The 21,609-nt window shown below is 43.1% G+C and overlaps 1 protein-coding gene across 1 annotated transcript in view; it reads left to right on the top strand.

Annotated features, from left to right (window-relative positions):
- The window catches only part of ankrd50 (ankyrin repeat domain 50), a 181,139-nt gene that overhangs the window by 53,804 nt on the left and 105,726 nt on the right, over positions 1-21,609 (top strand). Inside the window, exon 2 of the mRNA XM_067993477.1 lies at positions 19,113-19,342. Coding sequence (XP_067849578.1) covers positions 19,113-19,342 — 230 coding nt within the window. The remainder of the gene's footprint in view (positions 1-19,112; positions 19,343-21,609) is intronic.

Raw genomic sequence — 21,609 nt, 5'->3', positions numbered from 1 at the left:
TCACCTTGGATCCCGTGAGATTTAACCTTATGTAACAACCTACCATGCGGTACCTTGTCAAAGGCTTTGCTGAAGTCCATGTAGACCACGTCTACTGCACAGCCCTCATCTATCTTCTTGGTTACCCCTTCAAAAAACTCAATCAAATTCGTGAGACATGATTTTCCTCTCACAAAACCATGCTGACTGTTCCTAATCAGTCCCTGCCTCTCCAAATGCTCGTAGATCCTGTCTCTCAGAATACCCTCTAACAACTTACCCACTACAGATGTCAGGCTCACCGGTCTGTAGTTCCCAGGCTTTTCCCTGCCGCCCTTCTTAAACAAAGGTACAACATTTACTACCCTCCAATCTTCAGGCACCTCACCTGTAGCGGTGGATGATTCAAATATCTCTGCTCGGGGACCCGCAATTTCCTCCCTAACCTCCCATAGCGCCCTGGGATACATTTCATCAGGTCCCGGAGATTTATCTACCTTGATGGGCGTTAAGACTTCCAGCACCTCCCTCTCTGTAATATGTACACTTCTCAAGACATCACTATTTATTTCCCCAAGTTCCCTAACATCCATGCCTTTCTCAACCATAAATACCGATGCGAAATATTCATTTAGGATCTCACCCATCTCTTGTGGTTCCGCACATAGATGACCTTGTTGATCCTTCAGAGGCCCTACTTTCTCCCTAGTTACTCTTTTGCCCTTTATGTATTTGTAGAAGCTCTTTGGATTCACCTTTGCCTTATCTGCCAAAGCAATCTCATGTCCCCTTTTTGCCCTCCTGATTTCTCTCTTAACTCTACTCCGGCAATCTCTATACTCTTCAAGGGATCCACTTGATCCCAGCTGCCTCCTTCTTCTTTCTGACTCGGGCCTCAACCTCCCGAGTCATCCAAGGTTCCCTACTTCTACCAGCCTTGCCCTTTACTTTATAAGGAATGTGCTTACCCTGAACCCTGGTTAACACATTTTTGAAGGACTCCCACTTACCAGACGTCCCTTTGCCTGCCAACAGACTCTCCCAATCAACTTCTGAAAGTTCCTGTCTAATACCATCAAAATTGGCCTTTCCCCAATTTAGAATTTTAACTTTTGGGCCAGACCTATCCTTCTCCATAGCTATCTTAAAACTAATGGAATTATGATCACTGGTCCCAAAGTGATCCCTCACTAACACTTCTGTCACCTGCCCTTCCTTATTTCCCAAGAGGAGGTCAAGTTTTGCCCCCTCTCTAGTCGGGCCATCCACATACTGAATGAGAAATTCCTCCTGAATACACTCAACAAATTTCTCTCCATCCAAGCCCTTAATGCTATGGCTGTCCCAGTCAATGTTGGGAAAGTTAAAGTCCCCTACTATTACCACCCTATTTTTCTTGCAGCTGTCTGTAATCTCCTTACATATTTGCTCCTCAATTTCCCGTTGACTATTTGGGGGTCTATAGTACAATCCTATCAACGTGATCTCTCCCTTCTTATTTTTCAGTTCTACCCATATCGACTCCGTGGGCGAACCCTCGGATATATCCTCTCTCACTACTGCCGTGATGTTCTCCCTAATCAAGAACGCAACTCCCCCTCCTCTCTTACCTCCTGCTCTATCTTTCCTATAGCATCTGTACCCTGGAATATTTAGCTGCCAGTCCTGCCCCTCCCTTAGCCATGTTTCAGTAATAGCTATAACATCCCAGTCCCATGTACCCATCCATGCCCTGAGTTCATCTGCCTTGCCCATCAGACTTCTTGCATTGAAATAAATGCAGTTTTATCTGGACTTCCCTTGGTCTTTGCCGTGCTTTCTCAGACCATTTGTCCGGTCATATTTTGTACACTCTCCCTTACTGCCTTTTGTTTCTGTCACCACTTTACTTCCCACTGACTTCCTGCATCGATTCCCACCCCCCTGCCACTTTAGTTTAAACCCTCCCCAACAGCACTAGCAAACACTCCCCCTAGGACATTGGTTCCAGTCCTGCCCAGATGCAGACCGTTCAATTTGTACTGGTCCCACCTCCCCCAGAACTGGTTCCAATGTCCCACATAATCAGTGACTCTTTGTTTGACAAATCACCTAACAGTTAGAGACAAAAAAAAGTTACCGCAACACCCGGCATTTGTGCAGGACGGGTCCCAGCCGCTGCAGTCCTTCGCACTGAATGTAGCGGTTCTGTAGATCAAGCTGTTTTGTTGTATCAGAATGCAATGGTATGAGACAGCACGTGGTCAATTGGGGTCAGCTGCAAATACTGAAAATTAAGTGTTCCCACAGATCCCACTGTGGCCCGAGCCCGTCCTTTATTCTGTGTCTCAAACAGGTAGCGCAGTGTGTTCAGGTGGTCCCTTTTACCAGTTTCACTCTCCGTGTTTCCAATCTGTCCTCTAACCTTCTTTCACCTAGCCAATCACTCGAAAGGGAGCTGGTTTTCCCACCCAGTAGCCAGCGAGCCTGTCAATTTGGCCGGCTGTCAGGTGGGAAACGGAAGAAAAAAATGATAGAAGTCCTGCCATTAAATTCAGCAAGACTTCTGTGTCCCCGGCCTCGCCGGGTTCTTTGGCCGCTTTCGGCCTTCCCTCATTCCCTCCCCATAAGTATCGGGGCCACAGTGTTCCTTTCACGGAGATACGCCACTCCTAATGCTAATGGCCTTTATTCAAACATTTGTGTACTGTTGGTGGGAATTACTATTTGTCTGACCTAATGGAAACCATTAAAGGATTCCTGGGAGCAATTATGGGCAGTGATCAGATTGTGGGGTTCAGATAACATTGTGAGCAAAAGCTTAAATGGTTTGCAATTGTCATCTGAACCCCATGTTTAGCGTAGAACTTTTAATCGTTCCAGTAATTTATAAATTTTACTGAGTCACTTTTTTGTGCTAACAGAGGCTGCCAGTGTGTTCATTGTCATTAATGCATGCCATTTACCCAGAAGGAACAGTAATTGTAACAGCACTGAGAAATAACTTAATATTGATTACGGGAAACTCATCCAGTAGTATTATAACCTCATCATGGGTTAGCCGACTGTAATGGAATAACAAAGCATTGTTCAGAGTCTTCAAGGTGTGAGCTGTGAAATATGTAAGAATTGAATGTTGCCCGCCGTGTAATTGCAGTTTTTCTGTTAACACGCCTGCTGTGTACAATAAATGGTCTGAAGATCATGGGGGGGATTGGATCATGGTGAGGGGGTCTGAAGACCACTGGGAGAAGGTCTGCCAATTGCGGGGAGGGAGGTAGATCATGGCAGGTTAGCTTTGGGGGGGACCATGGGATAGCACTCCTGCTCCTTCTGGCCACACGCAGTGCTGTAAAAGCACTTACCTCTGGATCCGGCAGTTCTCACCACCCTTTAGCTGCCGAGTTTCCTGAGCCCTCGGAAACCCAGCCCGCAGCCGTTAAATCCAAATGGCTGACAAAATCTGAAGCACGCAGCCTCATTAGCATATTATAATTACCGACCCGCCTCTCGAGAGCAGGACTTGCCTGACCCCCAACCCGCCCCAGTTAAACTGGAAGTGGGCATGTTTGCGGCGGGTTGGTGTCACTTTTTTACAATTCAACACCCCCGCCCCCCAGGCCACTGTCCCGCCTGTCCTGGTTAAAATTCCCCCCGTGCTGTCTGGGCTTGTGCATGAAGAATGACCCCTTAGTCATATTACCCAGAGTTGCCAGTGTCTATGAAATCATATCTCACCATGAACCACTGCCCTCAGAAGGGGAATGGAGACAATAAGGGTTGGGGAGAGAAAGGCATATTGAATATTGTATAGTTGTATAGTACTGTTGTGAAGGTGCTGACATGAACCACGTGCAGCTAGTCTCAGTATGTCAGGTGAACACAGGTGCTGTTACAAGAGTCTGAGGCCTTGAGGACTGCAACAGATCATAAAAAATGAGCTAGTGTCAGCACAATGAGATGATCAGTTTTAAAAACTCATTTCATGTTTAAAAATTTGGAAATTTACAAAGATTTAATGAAAATTATTTCAACGCAAGGGCATCTTAAAGTAAGTTGTGGGTTTCCTCTTTGACCCTATGCTCTGAAGGTCATTTAAGGTCGGATACAGTGACAGGCGATGTGCAAGTTGATTGTCTCGGATATTGTGGCAAGCAGGAGGACTTTGTTTGGGTCACAGCAGATTTTACTTGCCCATAACTGATTTTTAAAATATATATTATATGTTTATATACTTTTAAATCCTGACAGAAGGCAAGCCAGTGTTTTTTTTTGGCTTTGTTTCTTTATGGAAACCAAAGAATTTGTGTAATTGTCAGAGGTACGTGACCCAGAAAATATCAGATACCGAGAAGTGATTACAAAGCAGAAATTCAATAGATACTGCTCCACTGACGTCCCAGACTGAGAGCTGAACTCAGATTAGATTATAGTCTTTAAATTACTCCCTGTTATCTTCAAGTGTACATTATGAATAGTGTTTTCATTTCATTTTCTGGAATTTAAAAAAATCCCTTTCTGTTTCTGTTGTGATGGAATCCATCTGTGCATACTGTGCCACTGATGTGTGATGACATTTGCACTATAGGATTAGATCTAATGGCATCATTACTGAAAATTAATTGAGAAATAATTTTCAGTTTATCGGACAATTCAACGTTTTGTATATTGTAGTAATTATATTGCTATTATCTTCTGTGAAGGGCTGTACAAAAGTGACTTGGTATAATTGCAGCTCTGATATTTAAGTGCAAAGGCATAAAAAGTAAACTTTTAGTGAGGATAGAATTTGGAATAGAGTGACTGTCTAATTTAAAGGAAGCCACCCTGACGTATGCAACAAAATGAGGTTGTGGAAGCACAGATCTTTTAGAAAGCTTCTGCGTTTCTGTATGGATTCTTAATTACACTTAATGGCTGACCGTATGGATTGAGAGCAAGTTAGTTGAAGTATAAAAATACACAGTCCTTCAATTAACCTTCTACCCTCAATTTCCTTGTTTGAAAAATGTGATTGGCTAATGCTTTACACTTCAAGTCTAAACTTACACCTTTTAGATAATATTGAATGCTTAATCTGATTCACATTTGAAAATCATTAGAATTCTCTGAAGTGCTGTGCTGTGAAAGGAGACCAGTCCCGATCATAAAAGGTGCAAAGGAAAACTAGTACTTCAAATGAAATGGACTATAATAATACCTTTATCTGCTGAGTTGGGTTGTGGTGCAGCTATATTGTGCATTAGTATCTTACGTCATTAAAAATAGTTTTAACAGGTTGTATGTGATTTGTATTCCATACTTTTCTATGAAATGAGGTTAATAACTTGATTGTTTCACATTATGTAATCCCACTCTGCCAGCTAGAATCCCGTTTCTAATAAGAATTTCAAAATTGCCCAGGGAAAATGATGACTTATTTTCAGAATGAACTACTTAATTCTTAAATGCCATAACCGCTACCCTTGTTTTAAGTCATTTCATAGTTCTGCTGTTTCAAAGGACACATAGTGGTTTCTGCAGTCACCGCAGAGAAACTGTGCAGATGTCAGCTTAGATCTCACACAATGCACAGCGATAACAATCCCCCTTTCGTCCCAGCACCTCAGCCCCAACCCTCCCCAAACCCAACACTAACCTGAGTCGGGTGTGCAGCCTAGGATCGATGTGTGGTCCAAGTCAACTGTGGTGTCAACAGTTACTCTTTTATTTGCCTCCCTCTTAGGTTCTGGTGTGTCATACATCATCAGCCCTAACTGATGTTATAAATTGGATAGCCAAATGGTGAAAGAATACGAGAGCCTGGTCTTCAGTTGCTTCCAAGCCTTTATTCAGAGATCCCCCTTACACATCCTAGATCAACTCTTTTTTAAATTTGTTCATGGGATGTGGGTGTTGTCGGCAAGGCCAGCATTTATTGCCCATCCCTAATTGCCCTTGAGAAGGTGGTGATGAGCCGCAAGGCCATTTCAGAGGGTGATTAAGAATCAACCACATTGCCGTGGGTCTGGAGTCACGTATAGGCCAGACCGGGTAAGGACAGCAGGTTTCCTTCCCTAAAGGACATTAGTGAACCAGATGGGTTTTTACGACAATCTGGTAGTTTCATGGCCACCATTACTGATGCTAGTTTTTTTTTAATTCCAGATTTTTTATTTAATTAATTGAATTTAAATTCCCCAGCTCATGACTCCGGATTATTAGTCCAGGCCTCTGGACTACTAGTCCAGTAAGATAACCACTCTGCTATCTTATAGATGGATACAAGAGAGTTCCCAATTGATACGCGCCACCTGAATACAATTAACACTAATTGATATAAATCACATGGATACAATTAACAAATGAGATGGCCGAACCTTGCCCCTATTCCTTGATGGCACAACTTAGATTGTGACCTGTGGGGATTTGAGGGGAGAACTCACAATCTACCAGTTCATGGTATCAAGCCTCAGTAACCCAGTGTGTTGTGCCACCGGACAATGACTCCTGCAAGGGTACAATTCCATGTCGGCACCTCGTCTAGTGGCTATTCTTTGAGCCAGTATTGGCAGGTTGTTTCACTGTCCTTACTTAGCTCTTGCACACAACCACTTTCTAACCAAAATCACTGGTTAGTAATCAGGTTTGGAAATCTTGGTTATTTATCCTCTCTCCTATCTAGCCCATGCACACTGGATTCACTTGTAACTGCCATTGCTGAGTGTAGAAGAGTATGCCAGGAGCAGCACCAGGCATACCTAAAAATGAGGTGCCAACCTGGTGAAGCTACAACTCAGGACTACATGCATGCTAAACAGCGGAAGCAACATGCTATAGACAGGGCTAAGCGATTCCACAACCAACGGATCAGATCAAAGCTCTGCAGTCCTGCCACATCCTGTCGTGAATGGTGGTGGACCATTAAACAACTAACGGGAGGAGAAGGCTCTGCAAACATCCCCATCCTCAATGATGGCAGAGTCCAGCACGTGAGTGCAAAAGACAAGGGCTGAAGCTTTTGCAACCATCTTCAGCCAGAAGTGCCAAGTGGATAATCCATCTCTGCCTCCTCCAGATATCACAGAAGCCAGTCTTCAGCCAATTCGATTCACTCCACGTGATATCAAGAAACGGCTGAGTGCACTGGATACAGCAAAGGCTATGGGCCCCGACAACATTCCGGCTGTAATGTTGTGCTCCAGAACTAGCGGCGCCTCTAGCCAAGCTGTTCCAGTACAGCTACAACACTGACATCTACCCGACAATGTGGAAAATTGCCCAGGTATGTCCTGTCCACAAAAAGCAGGAGAAATCCAATCCAGCCAATTACCGCCCCATCAGTCTACTTTCAATCATCAGCAAAGTGATGGAAGATGTCGCCGACAGTGCTATCAAGCGGCACTTACTCACCAATAACCTGCTCACTGATGCTCAGTTTGGGTTCCGCCAAGACCACTCGGCTCCAGACCTCATTACAGCCTTGTTCCAAACGTGGATAAAAGAGCTGAATTCCAGAGATGAGGTGAGAGTGACTGCCCTTGACATCGAGGCAGCATTTGACCGAGTGTGGCACCAAGGAGCCCTAGTAAAATTGAAGACAATGGGAATCGGGGAAAACTCTCCAGTGGCTGGAGTCATACCTAGCACAAAGGAAGATGGTAGTGGTTGTTGGAGGCCAATCATCTCAGCCCCAGGACATTGCTGCAGGAGTTCCTCAGGGCAGTGTCCTCAGCCGAACCATCTTCAGCTGCTTCATTAATGACCTTCCCTCCATCATAAGGTCAGAAATGGGGATGTTCGCAGATGATTGCACAGTGTTCAATTCCATTCCCAACCCCTCAGATAATGAAGCAGTCCGAGCCCGCATGCAGCAAGACCTGGACAACATCCAGGCTTGGGCTGATGAGTGGCAAGTAACATTCGCTCCAGACAAGTGCCAGGCAATGACCATCTCCAACAAGAGAGAGTCTAACCACCTCCACTTGACATTCAACGGCATTACCATCGCCAAATCCCCCACCATCAACATCCTGGGGGTCACCTTTGACCAGAAACTTAACTGGACCAGCCATATAAATACTGTGGCTACAAGGGCAGGTCAGAGGCTGGGTATTCTGCGGTGAGTGACTCACCTCCTGACTTCCCAAAGCATTCCCACCATCTACAAGGCACAAGTCAGGAGTGTGATGGAATACTCTCCACTTGCCTGGATGAGTGCAGCTCCAACAACACTGAAGAAGCTCAACACCATTCAGGACAAAGCAGCCCGCTTGATTGGCACCCCATCCACCACCCTAAACATTCACTCCCTTCACCGGCGCACTGTGGCTGCAGTGTGTACCATCCACAGGATGCACTGCAGCAACTCGCCAAGGCTTCTTCGACAGCACCTCCCAAACCCGTGACCTCTACCACCTTGCTGGACAAGAGCAGCAGGTACATGGGAACAACACCATCTGCACGTTCCCCTCCAAGTCACACACCATCCCGACTTGGAAATATATCGCCGTTCCTTCATCGTCGCTGGGTCAAAATCCTGGAACTCTCTTCCTAACCGCACGATGGGAGAACCTTCACATGGACTGCAGCGGTTCATTAAGGTGGCTAACCAGCACCTTCTCAAGGGCAATTAGGGATGGCCAGTAAATGCTGGCCTTGCCAGCGATGCCCACATCCCATGATCAAATTTTTTTTTAAAAAGCTAACCATTGAATCTGATCCTTTCTTGGTATTTATGGCTCAGTGTCATATTCTAACAGACACTCTTCAGATCAATATTTTTGCAATGGCAGTTTTCTGAATCTGCTGTGCTTTCATTTACCTGCTGAGGCTGTTATACCCATGGCTTTTAAAAGCAAAACGTTTTGTATCCTAAAGTGATAGCCATTGAAGAAAATGTGGCTTGAAGTACAATGTTCCTAATAAGTAATTTATTGCAATATATACTGATTTATTTTCTGGTCAATTGTAAGTTATCACTTGGAGTTAGTCACAACTATTCAGTGAAGGCATTATCAAACAGTTATGTCCCTCTCAATACTCTATCTAAGACAGGAAGAGAGGAGGAGGGGGAATCAACTGCATCCATCAACAGAACAAGATATATGTTGGACACGTAGGGACGATTTCAAGACCATAAATTTAGTCTAGTTTTCAGATATTGGTTAGAAACTGTTGAGTTTTATACTCGGTACCATTTGACCACACTCAAAATAAAAACCCACTGATTTGCCGTCACTCCGACAAATGCTTTATTGTTCACTAAAAGGCAAATTGCACAGCATTCAAAGCACAACGGGAGAACTGGAGGAAATAAATTGTTGGGAGGAACTAGATATAGCAGGGATAACTGAAACATGACTGCATAAAGAACAGGATTGACAGTTAAATATTGCAGCATATAGCATATTTAGAAAGGATAGGGAAGGACGAAGGGGGTGGGATAGATGTACGCATTAGAGATAATGGCAGTAAAATAAAAGGACATAGCTAACATTTAAGCTAGAAATAGAATCCAAATGGATTGAGATAAAGGATAAGAAGGGATTGATCACACCACTAGGGATATACTACAGACCACCTAATATTGGACGGAATAATATGTAAGCAAATCTATGAAATGAGTGAAAGCTATAGAAGAATAATCATGGGAGATTTCAACTACCCCCAAGTAAACTGGTCAAGAAGAGGTATTGAAAGGGGAAAAGGGAATGGAGTTTTTAGAGAGTACAGGACTTATTTCTTACCCAGTATGTAAGAAGCCCAAAAAGAGAGGAATCACTGCTGGATTTAGTAATGGGAAATGAATCAGAGCAGATAAAAGAAGCAAGTGTAGGAGAGCATCTTGGCAATAGCAATCACAACATAATAAGGGTTAAGATAATGATTGAGAGAGACCTAAGTAAGACAAAGACCAAAGTAATAATTTAGCTTTTTTCCAATCTATGAGGGGATGAGGATGGAAGTTGGGATGGTAAACTGAAAAAAAAATTGACAGAGAGAGAGAGCAATAGTGGGAAATACTTTAAAAGGTGATCAATAGAGTTTAGGAGAAATATATTCTTCAAAAAAAAAAGGAATCTAGCCAGTAATGAAATACCATAGATGAATAAAGATAAAATTGAAACTAAAGAAAAAAACATACACTAAGTACATAGACAATAAAGGTGAGGATGACGAAAGGGAATACAAAAAGGACAAATAAGTCAAAAAAAATTTGGAAGGCAAAGAGGAATTACAAAGTGAAATTATCAAAGAATATAAAAAAAGTAAAGTATTCTACAAACACAAATAACAAAAGGAAAATTAAGATAGAGATAGGGCCAATAAGGGATACACAAGATAAGCTCACAGGTAATGTCAGTGAAATGGCAGAAATATTAGATATTTACTTTGCCTCAGTATTTAACAGGGAGATTAACGAGGTGGACATGGCATTAGAAGAAGAGATCAATAAAGATATCAAGATGTTTAAGATGGAAAGGAAAGGAGATAATTGATAAACTGGACAAACTTGGAGAGGATGAAACCACTGGCCCAGATGGATTGCATCCATGTATACTAAAAGAAGCTAGAGAAGAGCTAGCAGAATCATTATTATATTATAAAAATTCACTAGAAAAGGCAATAGTGCCAAAGGACTGGCGGATAGCTAATGTTGTTCCTATATTTACAAAGGGATATAGAACAAGTCCAGGGAATTATAGACCAGTTAGCTTAATGTCCGTGGTAGGAAAGATATTGGAATCTTTATTCAAAGATGTAATAGAGAAATATCTAGAAACTGAAAATATAATAAGGAATAGTCAGCACGGATTTCAAAAGGGAAGGTTGTGCTTGACTAGCCTTATTGAATTCTTTGAAGAAGTAGCAGAGTAGATAAGGGCAGTGTTATAGATGTAATATATTTGGATTTTCAAAAGGCCTTCGATAAAGTACCGCGTAGTAGACTCATGACTAAGGTCAGAGCATGTGGAGTCAGGGAACAAGTATAAAACAATGGTATAAAACAAAATCAACTGTGTAAAACATTGGTTAGGCCACGGCTTGGAGCCACAGCATACAGTTCTGATCACCATATTACGCGAGAGGGTACAGAGGAGATTTACAAGGATGTTGCCAGGGCTGAAGAATTTTAGCTATGAGCAAAGATTGGATAGGCTGGGATTGTTTTCTTTGGAACAAAGGAGGCTGAGGGGAGATTTAATTGAGGTATATAAAATTATGACTGGACCAGATAGAGTGGATAAAGAGGACCTATTTTCCTTAGCAGAGGGATCAGTGACAAGGGGGCATAGATTTAAAGTAATTGATCGAAGGATTAGAGGGGAGCTGAGGAGAATTTTTTTTCACCCAGAGGGTGGTGGGGGTCTGGAACTCACTGGCTGAAAGGGTGGTAGAGGCCAAAATCCTCAACTCATTTTAAAAAGTACTTGGATGTGCACTTGAAGTGCCGTGACCTGCAGGGCTGCAGACCAAGTGCTGGAAAGTGGGATTAAGCTGGATAGCTCTTTTTTGGCCTGCATGGACAAGATGGGCTGAATGGCCTCCTTTTGTGCTGTAACTTTAAGCAAACAAAACAAAGCAAAAAAACAAAAGTAGCAGAATGAATAGTAAGCTGGCTACAAAACATAAAACAGAGAGTAGGGGTTAAGGGTAGTTACACAGGCTGGCGGAAAGAGGGAAGCAGTGTTTCACAGGGATCTGTGCTGGGACCACTGTTCACTGTTGATATAAACAATTTAGACTCTGGAATCGGAAGTACGATATCAAAATTTGCGGACGACACCAAACTATGGGCTAACATTAATACTGGGGAAGACTGCGACAAAATACAAGAAGACACTAACAAAGTTGCAGAATGGGTGTGTAAATGGCAAATGAATTTCAAAATAGGTAAGTGGTAAGGTGGTGCATTTTGGTCGGAAGAATAAGTAGGCCATGTACCCCTTAGAAAATACGAATCTAAATGGGGTAGAGGCACAAAGAGATCTAGGGGTACTGATTCACAAATCATTAAAAGTAGCAACGCAGGTTAAAAAAAAAGCCATAAAAATGCAAACTGGTTCATTTCTAAAGGAATAGAATTCAAAAGCAGAGAAGTTATGTTAAACCTATATCAAACCTTTATTTTAATTGCACTGAGAGTACTGTGTGCAGCTCTGGTCTCCATTACAAAAAGGATATAGAAGCACTGGAGAAAGTGCAAAAAGGATTTACAAGGATGATACCAGAACTGAGAGGGTGCAACTATCAGAAAGACTGAACAGGCTGGGGCTCTTTTCTATAGAAAAGAGAAGACTGAGAGAGGTCTTTAAAATTATGAAGGGGTTCGATAGGGTAGACTTGGAGAAGATGTTTCCACTTGTGGGGAGTCCAAAACTAGGTGCCATAAATATAAGATAGTCACTAATAAATCCAATAAGGAATTCAAGAGAAACTTCTTTACCCAGAGAGTGATGGGAATGTGGATCTCGCTACCACGTGGAGTGTTTGAAGCGAATAGTGTAAATGCATTCAGGGGAAGCTAGGTAAGTACATGAGGGCGAAAGGAATAGAAAGATACGTGAGACAAAGTAAATTGGGAGGAGGCTTGTGTGGAGCGTAAACACTGGCATAGACCTGTTGGGCCGAATGTCCTGTTTCTGTGCTGTAAAAGTCTATATAAGTCTATTTAAATCATAAAAACATAAGAAACAGGAGCAGGAGTAGGCCATATGGCCCCTCGAGCCTGCTCTGCCGTTCAATCGGATCATGGCTGATCTTCGACCCCAACTCCACTTTCCCACCCGATCCCCATATCTCTTGATTCCCCTAGAGTCCAAAAATCTATCCATCTCAGCCTTGACTATATTCAGTGACTTAGCATCCACAGCCCTCTGGGGTAGAGAATTCCAAAGATTCACAATCCTCTGTATGAAGAAATTCCTCCTCATCTCAGTTTTGAATGGCCGACCCCGTATCCTGCGATTATGCTCCCTAGTTCTACACTCTCCAGCCAGGGGAAACAACCTCTCAGCATCTACCCTGTCAAGCCCCCTCAGAATCTTATGTTTCAGTTAGATCACCTCTCATTCTTCTAAACTCCAGAGAGTATAGGCCCATTCTACTCAACTTCTCTTCATAGGACAACCCTTTCATCCCAGGAATTAATCTAGTGAACCTTTGTTGCACCGCCTCTAAGGCAAGTATATCCTTCCTTAGATAAGGAAACCAAAACTGTACACAGTGCTCCAGGTGTGGTCTCACCAATGCCCTATGCAGCTGTAGTAAGACTTCCTTACTCTTGTACTCCAACCCCCTTCCAATAAAGGCCAACGTGCCATTTACCTTCCTAATTGCTTGCTGTACCTGCATATTAACTTTTTGTGTTTCTTATACAAGGATACCCAAGTCTCTCTGAACACCAACATTTAATAGTTTCTCACCATTTTAAAAAAAAATCTGTTTTTCTATTCTTCCTACCAAAGTGAATAACCTCACATTTCCCCACATTATACTCCATCAGCCACTTTCTTGCCCACTCACTTGACCTGTCTATATCCCTTTGCAGACATTTTGTGTGCTCCTCATAGCTTACTTTCCCACCTAGCTTTGTATCATCAGCAAACTTGGATACATTACACTCGGTCCCTTTATCTAAGTCATTAATATAGATTGTAAATAGCTGAGGCCCAAGCACTGATCCTTGCGGGACCCCACGAGTTAAAGCCTGCAACCTGAGAATGACCCGTTTATCCCTACTCTCTGTTTTCTGCCCTTTAACCAATCTTCCATCCATGCTAATAAATTAACCCCAACCCCATGAGCCCTTACCTTGTGTAACAACCTTTTATGTGGCACCTTTTTGAATGCCGTTTGAAAATCATACATGTTTCTATAGTCTATGAACCTAGGGCATAATTTTTACAACAATGTGAGCTATCTTTTGCCTGCTGGTGTGACCAATTTGCTTAAAGAAATAGAAGGTTGATTCATTGCACTACAACCCCTTTGTGCAGTTATTTTATTATTGGTCACCACCAATGTTCAAAAGAGAAGATGATGAGATTAGTAGAGAAGTGATGATCAGATGAAGGCAAGCTTGGATTTAAAAGTCTGTTCACTGTAGGGGGAAGCAAGTTTTGAGCTAGTAGCTCCACAGTTTAGAGTACTCGGACATAATGGGTGGGATCTTGCTGGAGTGGGGCATCTCGCAGTGTGCCCCGTTAGTTAGACTTTTTTTCTGCACCCTTCCAGCAATTATGGTGCAAAAAAAATTTCAGCTGAAGTGCGAACTGATAACATGTGGTGAGGGCAACAGGACATCTGGGACCTTAGTGAATGGTAGGACCAACAGTGTATCTCCTTAACCAATGAGATATAAGGATTGAGAAAAAGAATTGAGAAAAAAATAGAGGAATGACTGAGAAGGAGGGTGAATTAGAGTCAAATCAGGTAAAGAAAGAGAAATAGAAAGGGAAAGAAAGATTGGATTAAGAAACAGAGAAAAAGAGACAAAGGAAAAGTGAGAAAACAAAAATTAAATTTGTAATTTTTTAAATCTCTTTTACCACCTGAAGGAATAAGTCTCCACAGTTTAAATTGTTCACTTTCTGGGCCAGAGAGGCTGATTGGCATTGCATTAACAATTAGCATGTCGTTAAAGTACTTGCACTGGTGGGAATCAGAAAGCTTTCCGATCAAATCTGGAGTCAGGCAGGGCTGTCCTCTCTCCTCCGTCTTGTTCGTGTGTTGCATCGAACCCTTTGCCGAGTCCATCAGGAGGGATGCGGGCATAAGAGGGGTGACGATCCCAGGCAGCGGAGGCACTCAGGTCAAGGCCTCCCTGTACATGGATGACGTCGCCGTCTTTTGCTCAGATCAGCTGTCGGTCCGCAGATTGATGAGCATCTGCGACCAGTTCGAACTGGCCTCGGGGGCCAGGGTAAATCGTAGCAAGAGCGAGGCCGTGTTCTTTGGGAACTGGACCGACCGATCCTTTGTCCCCTTCACCGTCAGGTCGGATTACCTGAAGGTGCTGGGGATCTGGTTCGGGGGGGGCCGGGGCGTGCACCAAAAACTGGGAGGAGCGTATCTCCAAGGTTAAGCAGAAACTGGGACTGTGGGATCAACGATCCCTCTCGATCGTGGGCAAGAACCTGGTCATCAGGTGCGAGGTGCTCTCGGTGTTGCTGTACGTGGCGCAGGTCTGGCCCATACCTCGCTCCTGCGCCGCGACAGTCACCCGAGCCATCTTCCACTTTGTCTGGAGATCAAAAATGGACCGTGTCCGCAGGGTCACGATGTACAAATCTCCAGAGAAAGGGGGGAAAGGCGTGCCCAACGTGGCCCTCATCCTGATGGCCACCTTTGTGTGCGGCTGCATCAAGCTGTGCATAGACCCTCAGTACGCAAACACAAAGTGTCACTACGTGCTGAGGTTCTACCTGTCCCCGGTGTTGAGAAGGATGGGCCTGGCCACGCTGCCACGGAATGCTCCGTCCAGTTGGACCGTTCCGCCCCACCTGTCCTTCGTGGAAAGGTTTGTGCAGAAAAACACCTTTGACCACAAGGCGATCAGCAAGTGGTCCGCACGTAACGTCCTCGAGACCCTGCGGGAAAAGGAGATGGTGGATCCTGTCGGTTGGTTCCCCGAGCAGACTGTCAATGTCATTTGGCAGAACGCCTCATCGCCAGAGCTTTCAAACAAGCACCACGACCTAGCTTGGCTGGTGGTGAGAAGGGCCCTTCCCGTCAGATCCTTCATGCACTCCCGGGCTCTCAGCGCCACCGCGCGCTGTCCCAGAGGAGGCTGCGGTGGAGACGAGACCGTCACCCATCTCCTTATGGAATGTGCCTTTGCAAAGAAGGTCTGGAGAGAGATGCAGTGGTATCTGTCCAGGTTCGTCCCGAGCAGTTCCGTAACACGGGTTTCTGTGCTCTACGGGCTGTTCCCGGGGACGCACACTGAGACGGACATCGGCTGCTGCTGGAAGACCATCAACTCGGTGAAAGACGCCCTTTGGTCTGCCCGAAACTTGCTGGTCTTCCAGCACAAGGAGCTGTCCTCGACCGAGTGTTGCAGACTGGCACATTCCAAGGTCCAGGACTACGTGCTGAGGGATGCACTGAGGATGGGTGCGGCTGCCGCAAAGGCCCTGTGGGGAAAGGCAACCGTTTAGAGCCTTCCCGCCATTGTAAACCGAGGGGCTGCAATCAGGGAAAAACCCCCTCGGGCAGAATGTAAAATTCAAATTGCTGTAATGTACCTGTAATGAATCTGAAATGGACCAGAAATGAATCTGTAAGCAATAATCTGTGTTGACGTATGATGCAATGAGACACCCTAGAGTGTCATGAACTGCAATGATGTCCAATGTGTTCATTGTACTGCACTTAACGTAACCTGCAAATTGTATAATCTGTATTGTGTACGTTTGGAAAGTGATATGACAACTGTTTTGTATGTACTGCTGCAAATTTTATGAATAAAGTATATTTTTTGAAAAAAAAAACTTGCACTGTTAATTACCAGAGTTAACTTTCTATGGAGAGTTTAATGGGCAATTAATGTGCAAATCCAGCAAGTTCTTAAAAATAACAGAGAGGCTAAGGGCAAGATGCCGTTTGTGCAAAGCGAACGGCAGAGTGGCATAAATCGACCAGCAAGTTCTGGAGATTCGCAACTCAAAGTATCTCTTAATCCCCTGAACTTGCTGGCCAATTTGCACATTAATAACGGCGTGCGTCGTTAACATACTGTTATTTTTTCAGAAAGATCCGGCCCAATGCATTAGAGAGTTGAGACTTTGCATTCAGGAAACCTTGTTCCTTCCTTGAAGTCGAGCAGAGAACTAATCTGAATAGATTGATAGTAATCTCTTTCTGTACAACTCAGGCTCTCAACAATAAAAAGTCATCAAGAATTACAGCCAGAGAAAAGGTACTCTATCCCCTAATATTTATGTTTGGGTTCAAAGTGTGTTCCTACAGTTACCTATGCTGCACATACAACTGTTGCTGTCAAAATTGCAGGTTAAAAAGAGCCTGCCAGGCACTCAAAGAACTGCCAAAAAAAATTATTTTTCTGCTTTATATAAAAAAAATACTTGTTCCACTTACTCGGTGCTGCAGTGTTCAAATATGTGGCCAAATTACTTTGTTGTGAATATTCTCAGTAGTGTCTGTGATGCTGCAACTTTTTCAACTTTGTAATTTCCTCTTCTGAAGGCAGTAACTCATGCTGGTGTATGGTTCCATGAGTGCTGATTGCCTTCCAGTACATTGATCAAGTTGTGACTGTGGGCAGGCAATTACTCTGTGGGAGTATCGCAGCTGAGTCCAAGCCTGTCTTCACCCAACCTCTCATGAGGGAAAAAGGAATAGAAGGATATGTTGATAGAGTTAGATGAAGTAAGGTGGGAGGAAGCTCATGTGGACACAGACACATTGGGCCGAATGGCCTGTTCCTGTGCTGCAAATTCTATGTAATCCATGCACCTGAACTTTCTGGTAGGGATCACCAAGAAACAATCAAGGCAGGAATCCTGGCTAATTTTGGCAACCCCCACAGGCCGGGAGCATTCATGCCAATAATAGTACACCCACCAATCCCCCGACTGAGATAAGCTAACTCACTGTTACTGAAATTTTGAAGATTTGCATTATTTGTTTGGACTGACTCAAAAAAATAAGAATTGGCTTTCAGTAAACCTTGACTATGTTTTGGAAAATTCTTTCCCCTGCAGTGGAACCCCTGTCGTAAACTTCTCGAATATTACTATTGATAAAAATGTCTAAATATCTGCATTCAGAATAGTTTGAATTTTTACCGTACACCAATGATTCAGAGGTTGTGACCACTTCTAAGGCTTTGTTTTTGTTTCTAACAAGTTAATTAATGCCATATGCCAATTTTCATCTTTCTGTTGCAAGGTTTCTATTGTGATGTTATTGCAGTGACAGAAGCAAATATTTTGTCAGATTTTGTCAACATTTTGAAATTTAGAAAAATGTATGAACTCTGTTTTAATGTTTTATATTTTTAATTGTTTTATCAGATATAGTTTTCATAATCAGGTGGCATTAAGAAGGCTAACTTCAAATTAAATCAAATTTGTGCTTATGAAACTGTCCAGTGAAGGAGGTGCAAAGCTATATTTAATGTGATGTCACAAAGGTGTGTTTTCTCAATTTTCACCCTGTTTCCTGAAAGCAGTGGGCACATGCTGGGGTAAATTTCATGGGTTCTGGTAATTGTAGTTCGAGTGGCCATTTTTCAATGGTGGTATTAGTAGGCTCTTTATTTTTGAGTGGCATCACAGCTGAGATTAATCCTGTCCTCATTTTATTTCCATAACACAGCCACTTCCCAGCTGAGGGTAATGAGGAGGAGTGGGAACTAGAGAGGAGAAAAATCATTTGTCACCTCCCAATTAGTAATATCCTTTTTCCTGCCCTGACTAAGATTACCCAACTCACCATAGACCTCAGAGGCATTCAAGCTCTACATGGCTCTAACACACCATGAGGTGCATGCCTCTACTAGGCCATTGAAGTATTCTTCTAGTGTGTATTTCTAATTAAATATTCACTTTAAAAGTCTAATTATATGATATTGATTCATATACTGATGCTGCTTAATTACAATTGTAAGAATTTTACCCTGGAAAAATGTATTTCTAAAATTCTTTGTTATGGAATTATTGAAATTTTAAATATTTCAGTCTCTTGCTTTATCAGTCTTGGCATCCAGTATTACTTGTTTTGCCCCAACCTTGCTTCTCCCATTGTCCAGTTCTTGAACCCACTGTTCACCAGTCTGCTTGTCCTACTGAGTGAGAAAGGTAAGTGTAAGGAGAGAGTGTGAAGGATGGAGTTGTGGAAGAATGCCCATTTTCTCACCTAGCCCTATGACTCTTTTATTCATGTGTGCACCAATAGATGGAGAGAACTGTGTGTTTATACTGGGCTGGGGTACGGAGGAGAGAGGGAGTGTGTGTGTTCATGCATGTAGAAGGAGAGCAAGAGATGTGCGTAGAGACAAAGAGAAGATGAATGTGTATCTGTGTGCAAGATTTGCCGAATGTTGCAATCTGGGACGATTTAAGTCAGTTGGTCTTTGCCTTTACTTAGAAATGTGCTTTTCATGTTGTGATATTCTAGTAACGTCCCATGTTTCTTTTCTTTAGGTGTGTACTCTTGCCACTGTTGGGAATAAAACCACCTCCACAGAATCTCTTCATCATCGTGGACTCTGTCGATGAGGGCTGCAGCTATGCTGAAGGAGAGCAAAGGCAAGCAGGCCTGACGAGGACTATTGCAGAGCTTCTAGCAAGTCATCATGAGTTCTTCCCATCATGGCTGCTGCTTGTCTGCTCTGCCAGGAAACAGAGTAAAATGGTGACAAAAATGTTCACAGGTGAGCTTATTTACCCCACCCCCAACCCTGCTTGTTATACAGACCCCAACCTTGCCATTATTGTCCACAACATATTTTCGTAATGTTTGCCTTGAATGCAGAGTGTTCATAATTCCCCGAAGTAGCTTTGTGCTATGGACCCGTCACATAGGTACTACTCTTTTTCCCCCGCACCTCCATCCTGCCCCTTTTTTTTTTCTCTGCTTCTTCCAAACTCCAACCCCTCCTTGTGTTCTTTCACCTTTTGTCAGGAGGAGGGGCCAATCATACCTCATAGATATGGATGTTAGTGTCACTCTTTAGTGCACTTCAGGATCTGGGAGAACACCACTAAAACAACCTTCTTACATTATGTTCCCATTTTTAGTTCCTACAACAGATTAGGAGACCTACAAAAAAGATGGTGGTCACTTCAAGATCGGTCAGATTATTTACACTGGGATAATGTTATGAATGCACTGAGATCCACATATTGGAAGTTGCCAACATTAAAAAATTAAGTGCCTTTTGGGTGACCTTTCGTGAGGATGTGCACGTGCTTTGAAGGAAGGAACCAAATTTATCACTGCAGCCTTTCTCTTGCCATTTCTTCCTTGCATGAACTCCCTGAAATACTGAGAAATCAGTGTGAATGATTGGAATTCAGATTGGGGTAGCTTAGTTGTGAATGTGTCACTTCAGCATTTGCAGCATCTCTTGGAGGCTGTACTGATTATATCCTCATTTTTATTATCCTAATCCATTCTTTAGCAGTTAAATTTTTCTGTCTTTTAGAAGCTTTGTGGCTGTTATGTGAAGCTGCATTGAGCTGAATGGGTTAAATATTTGTTTTTGGCACTCCCAGAGCTTTGTGTTAAAAATACTTATTGGGAATTCAGGCAAATTCCAAATTCAGGGTATACGCTCCTGGCATACAAGGCTCTGCACCAGGAAAAAATTACTGCAATATCCCCTTCAGGCAAAAAAAAGCCTTACTAGAAAAAATATTCAGTATGAAATGTACTGAGCCCTAACATTGCTTCCGTTTTGCTGTCAAGACAAACCTGAACCTATTCAGCTCAAAAGACCCTCTGTGCACTTGTTTTATTTCCTGCCCTGCTCTCAATGCAACGAGAAACCTCATGGTGCACTTTGGTCTCAGTCTGGGATGTGAAAGGAAATATTTGTCATCAAAAATATTTATACAGGATATCCCAGTGGAGCCCAAGGCTTGTTTACAAGTGGGTTCATGCCTGAAGTTAACAGGATCAACGTGATGGCACAGTGCTGGAAATTACTATTAGTATGGTATGAATTGTGGTTAGGTGTGCTGTGACATAGTATCATAGTAGTATATAACACAGAAGGAGGTTATTCGGCCCATCGTGCCTGTGCCGGCTCGTTGGTAGAGCTATCCAATTAGTCCCACTCCCCTGCTCTTTCCCCTTTGCCCTGTAAATTTTTTCCCTTCAAATATTTAACCAATTCCCTTTTGAAAGTTATCAAAACTGTTCATTATTTTGAACACCTCTATCAAATCTCTGCTTAACATCCTCTGCTCTAAGGAGAACAACCCCCAGCTTCTCCCATCTCTCCACATAACTGAAGTCCCTAGTACCATTCTAGTAAATCTTTTCTGCACCCTCTCTAAGGCCTTGATATCCTTCCTAAAGTGTGGTGCCCAGAATTGAACACAATACTCCAGCTGTGGCCTAACCAATGTTTTATAAAGGTTTAGCATAACTTCCTTTGTTTTGTACTCTATGCCTCTATTAATAAAGCCAAGGATCCCATATGTTTTTTTTAACAGCCTTCTCAACTTGTCCTGCCACCTTCAAAGATTTGTGTACATACACCCCCAGGTCTCTCTGTCCCTGCACCCGCTTTAAAATTGTACCATTTATTTTATATTGCCTCTCCTCACTCTTCCTACCAAAATGAAGCACTTCACACTTCTCTGCGTTAAATTGTATCTGCCATATGTCTCCCATTTCACCAGTCTGTATATCCTCCTGAAGTCTGTTACTATCCTCCACATTGTTTACTACATTTCCAAGTTTCGTGTCATCTGCAAACTTTGAAATTATACCCTGTATACCCAAGCCCAGGTCATTAATATGTCTTTTTTAAATCTTGAGCTGCAGTAATTAAACTTTTCCTCTTGAAAGATGTACAGTTTGGTCCATCAACACAGTAAGTAGTATAACTTGCATGCTCTGTTGCATTTCAGTCTCTGTTGTAGTTTGTATTGCTTTCGAAAGCAGTTGACTCTTGATGTCAGCATGCTG

Source organism: Heptranchias perlo, chromosome 1, assembly GCF_035084215.1.
Source record: "Heptranchias perlo isolate sHepPer1 chromosome 1, sHepPer1.hap1, whole genome shotgun sequence".
Classification (NCBI taxonomy): domain Eukaryota; kingdom Metazoa; phylum Chordata; class Chondrichthyes; order Hexanchiformes; family Hexanchidae; genus Heptranchias; species Heptranchias perlo.
Note: the sequence above shows the minus strand (reverse complement) of the source record. Positions and strands in the feature narration are given on the sequence as shown.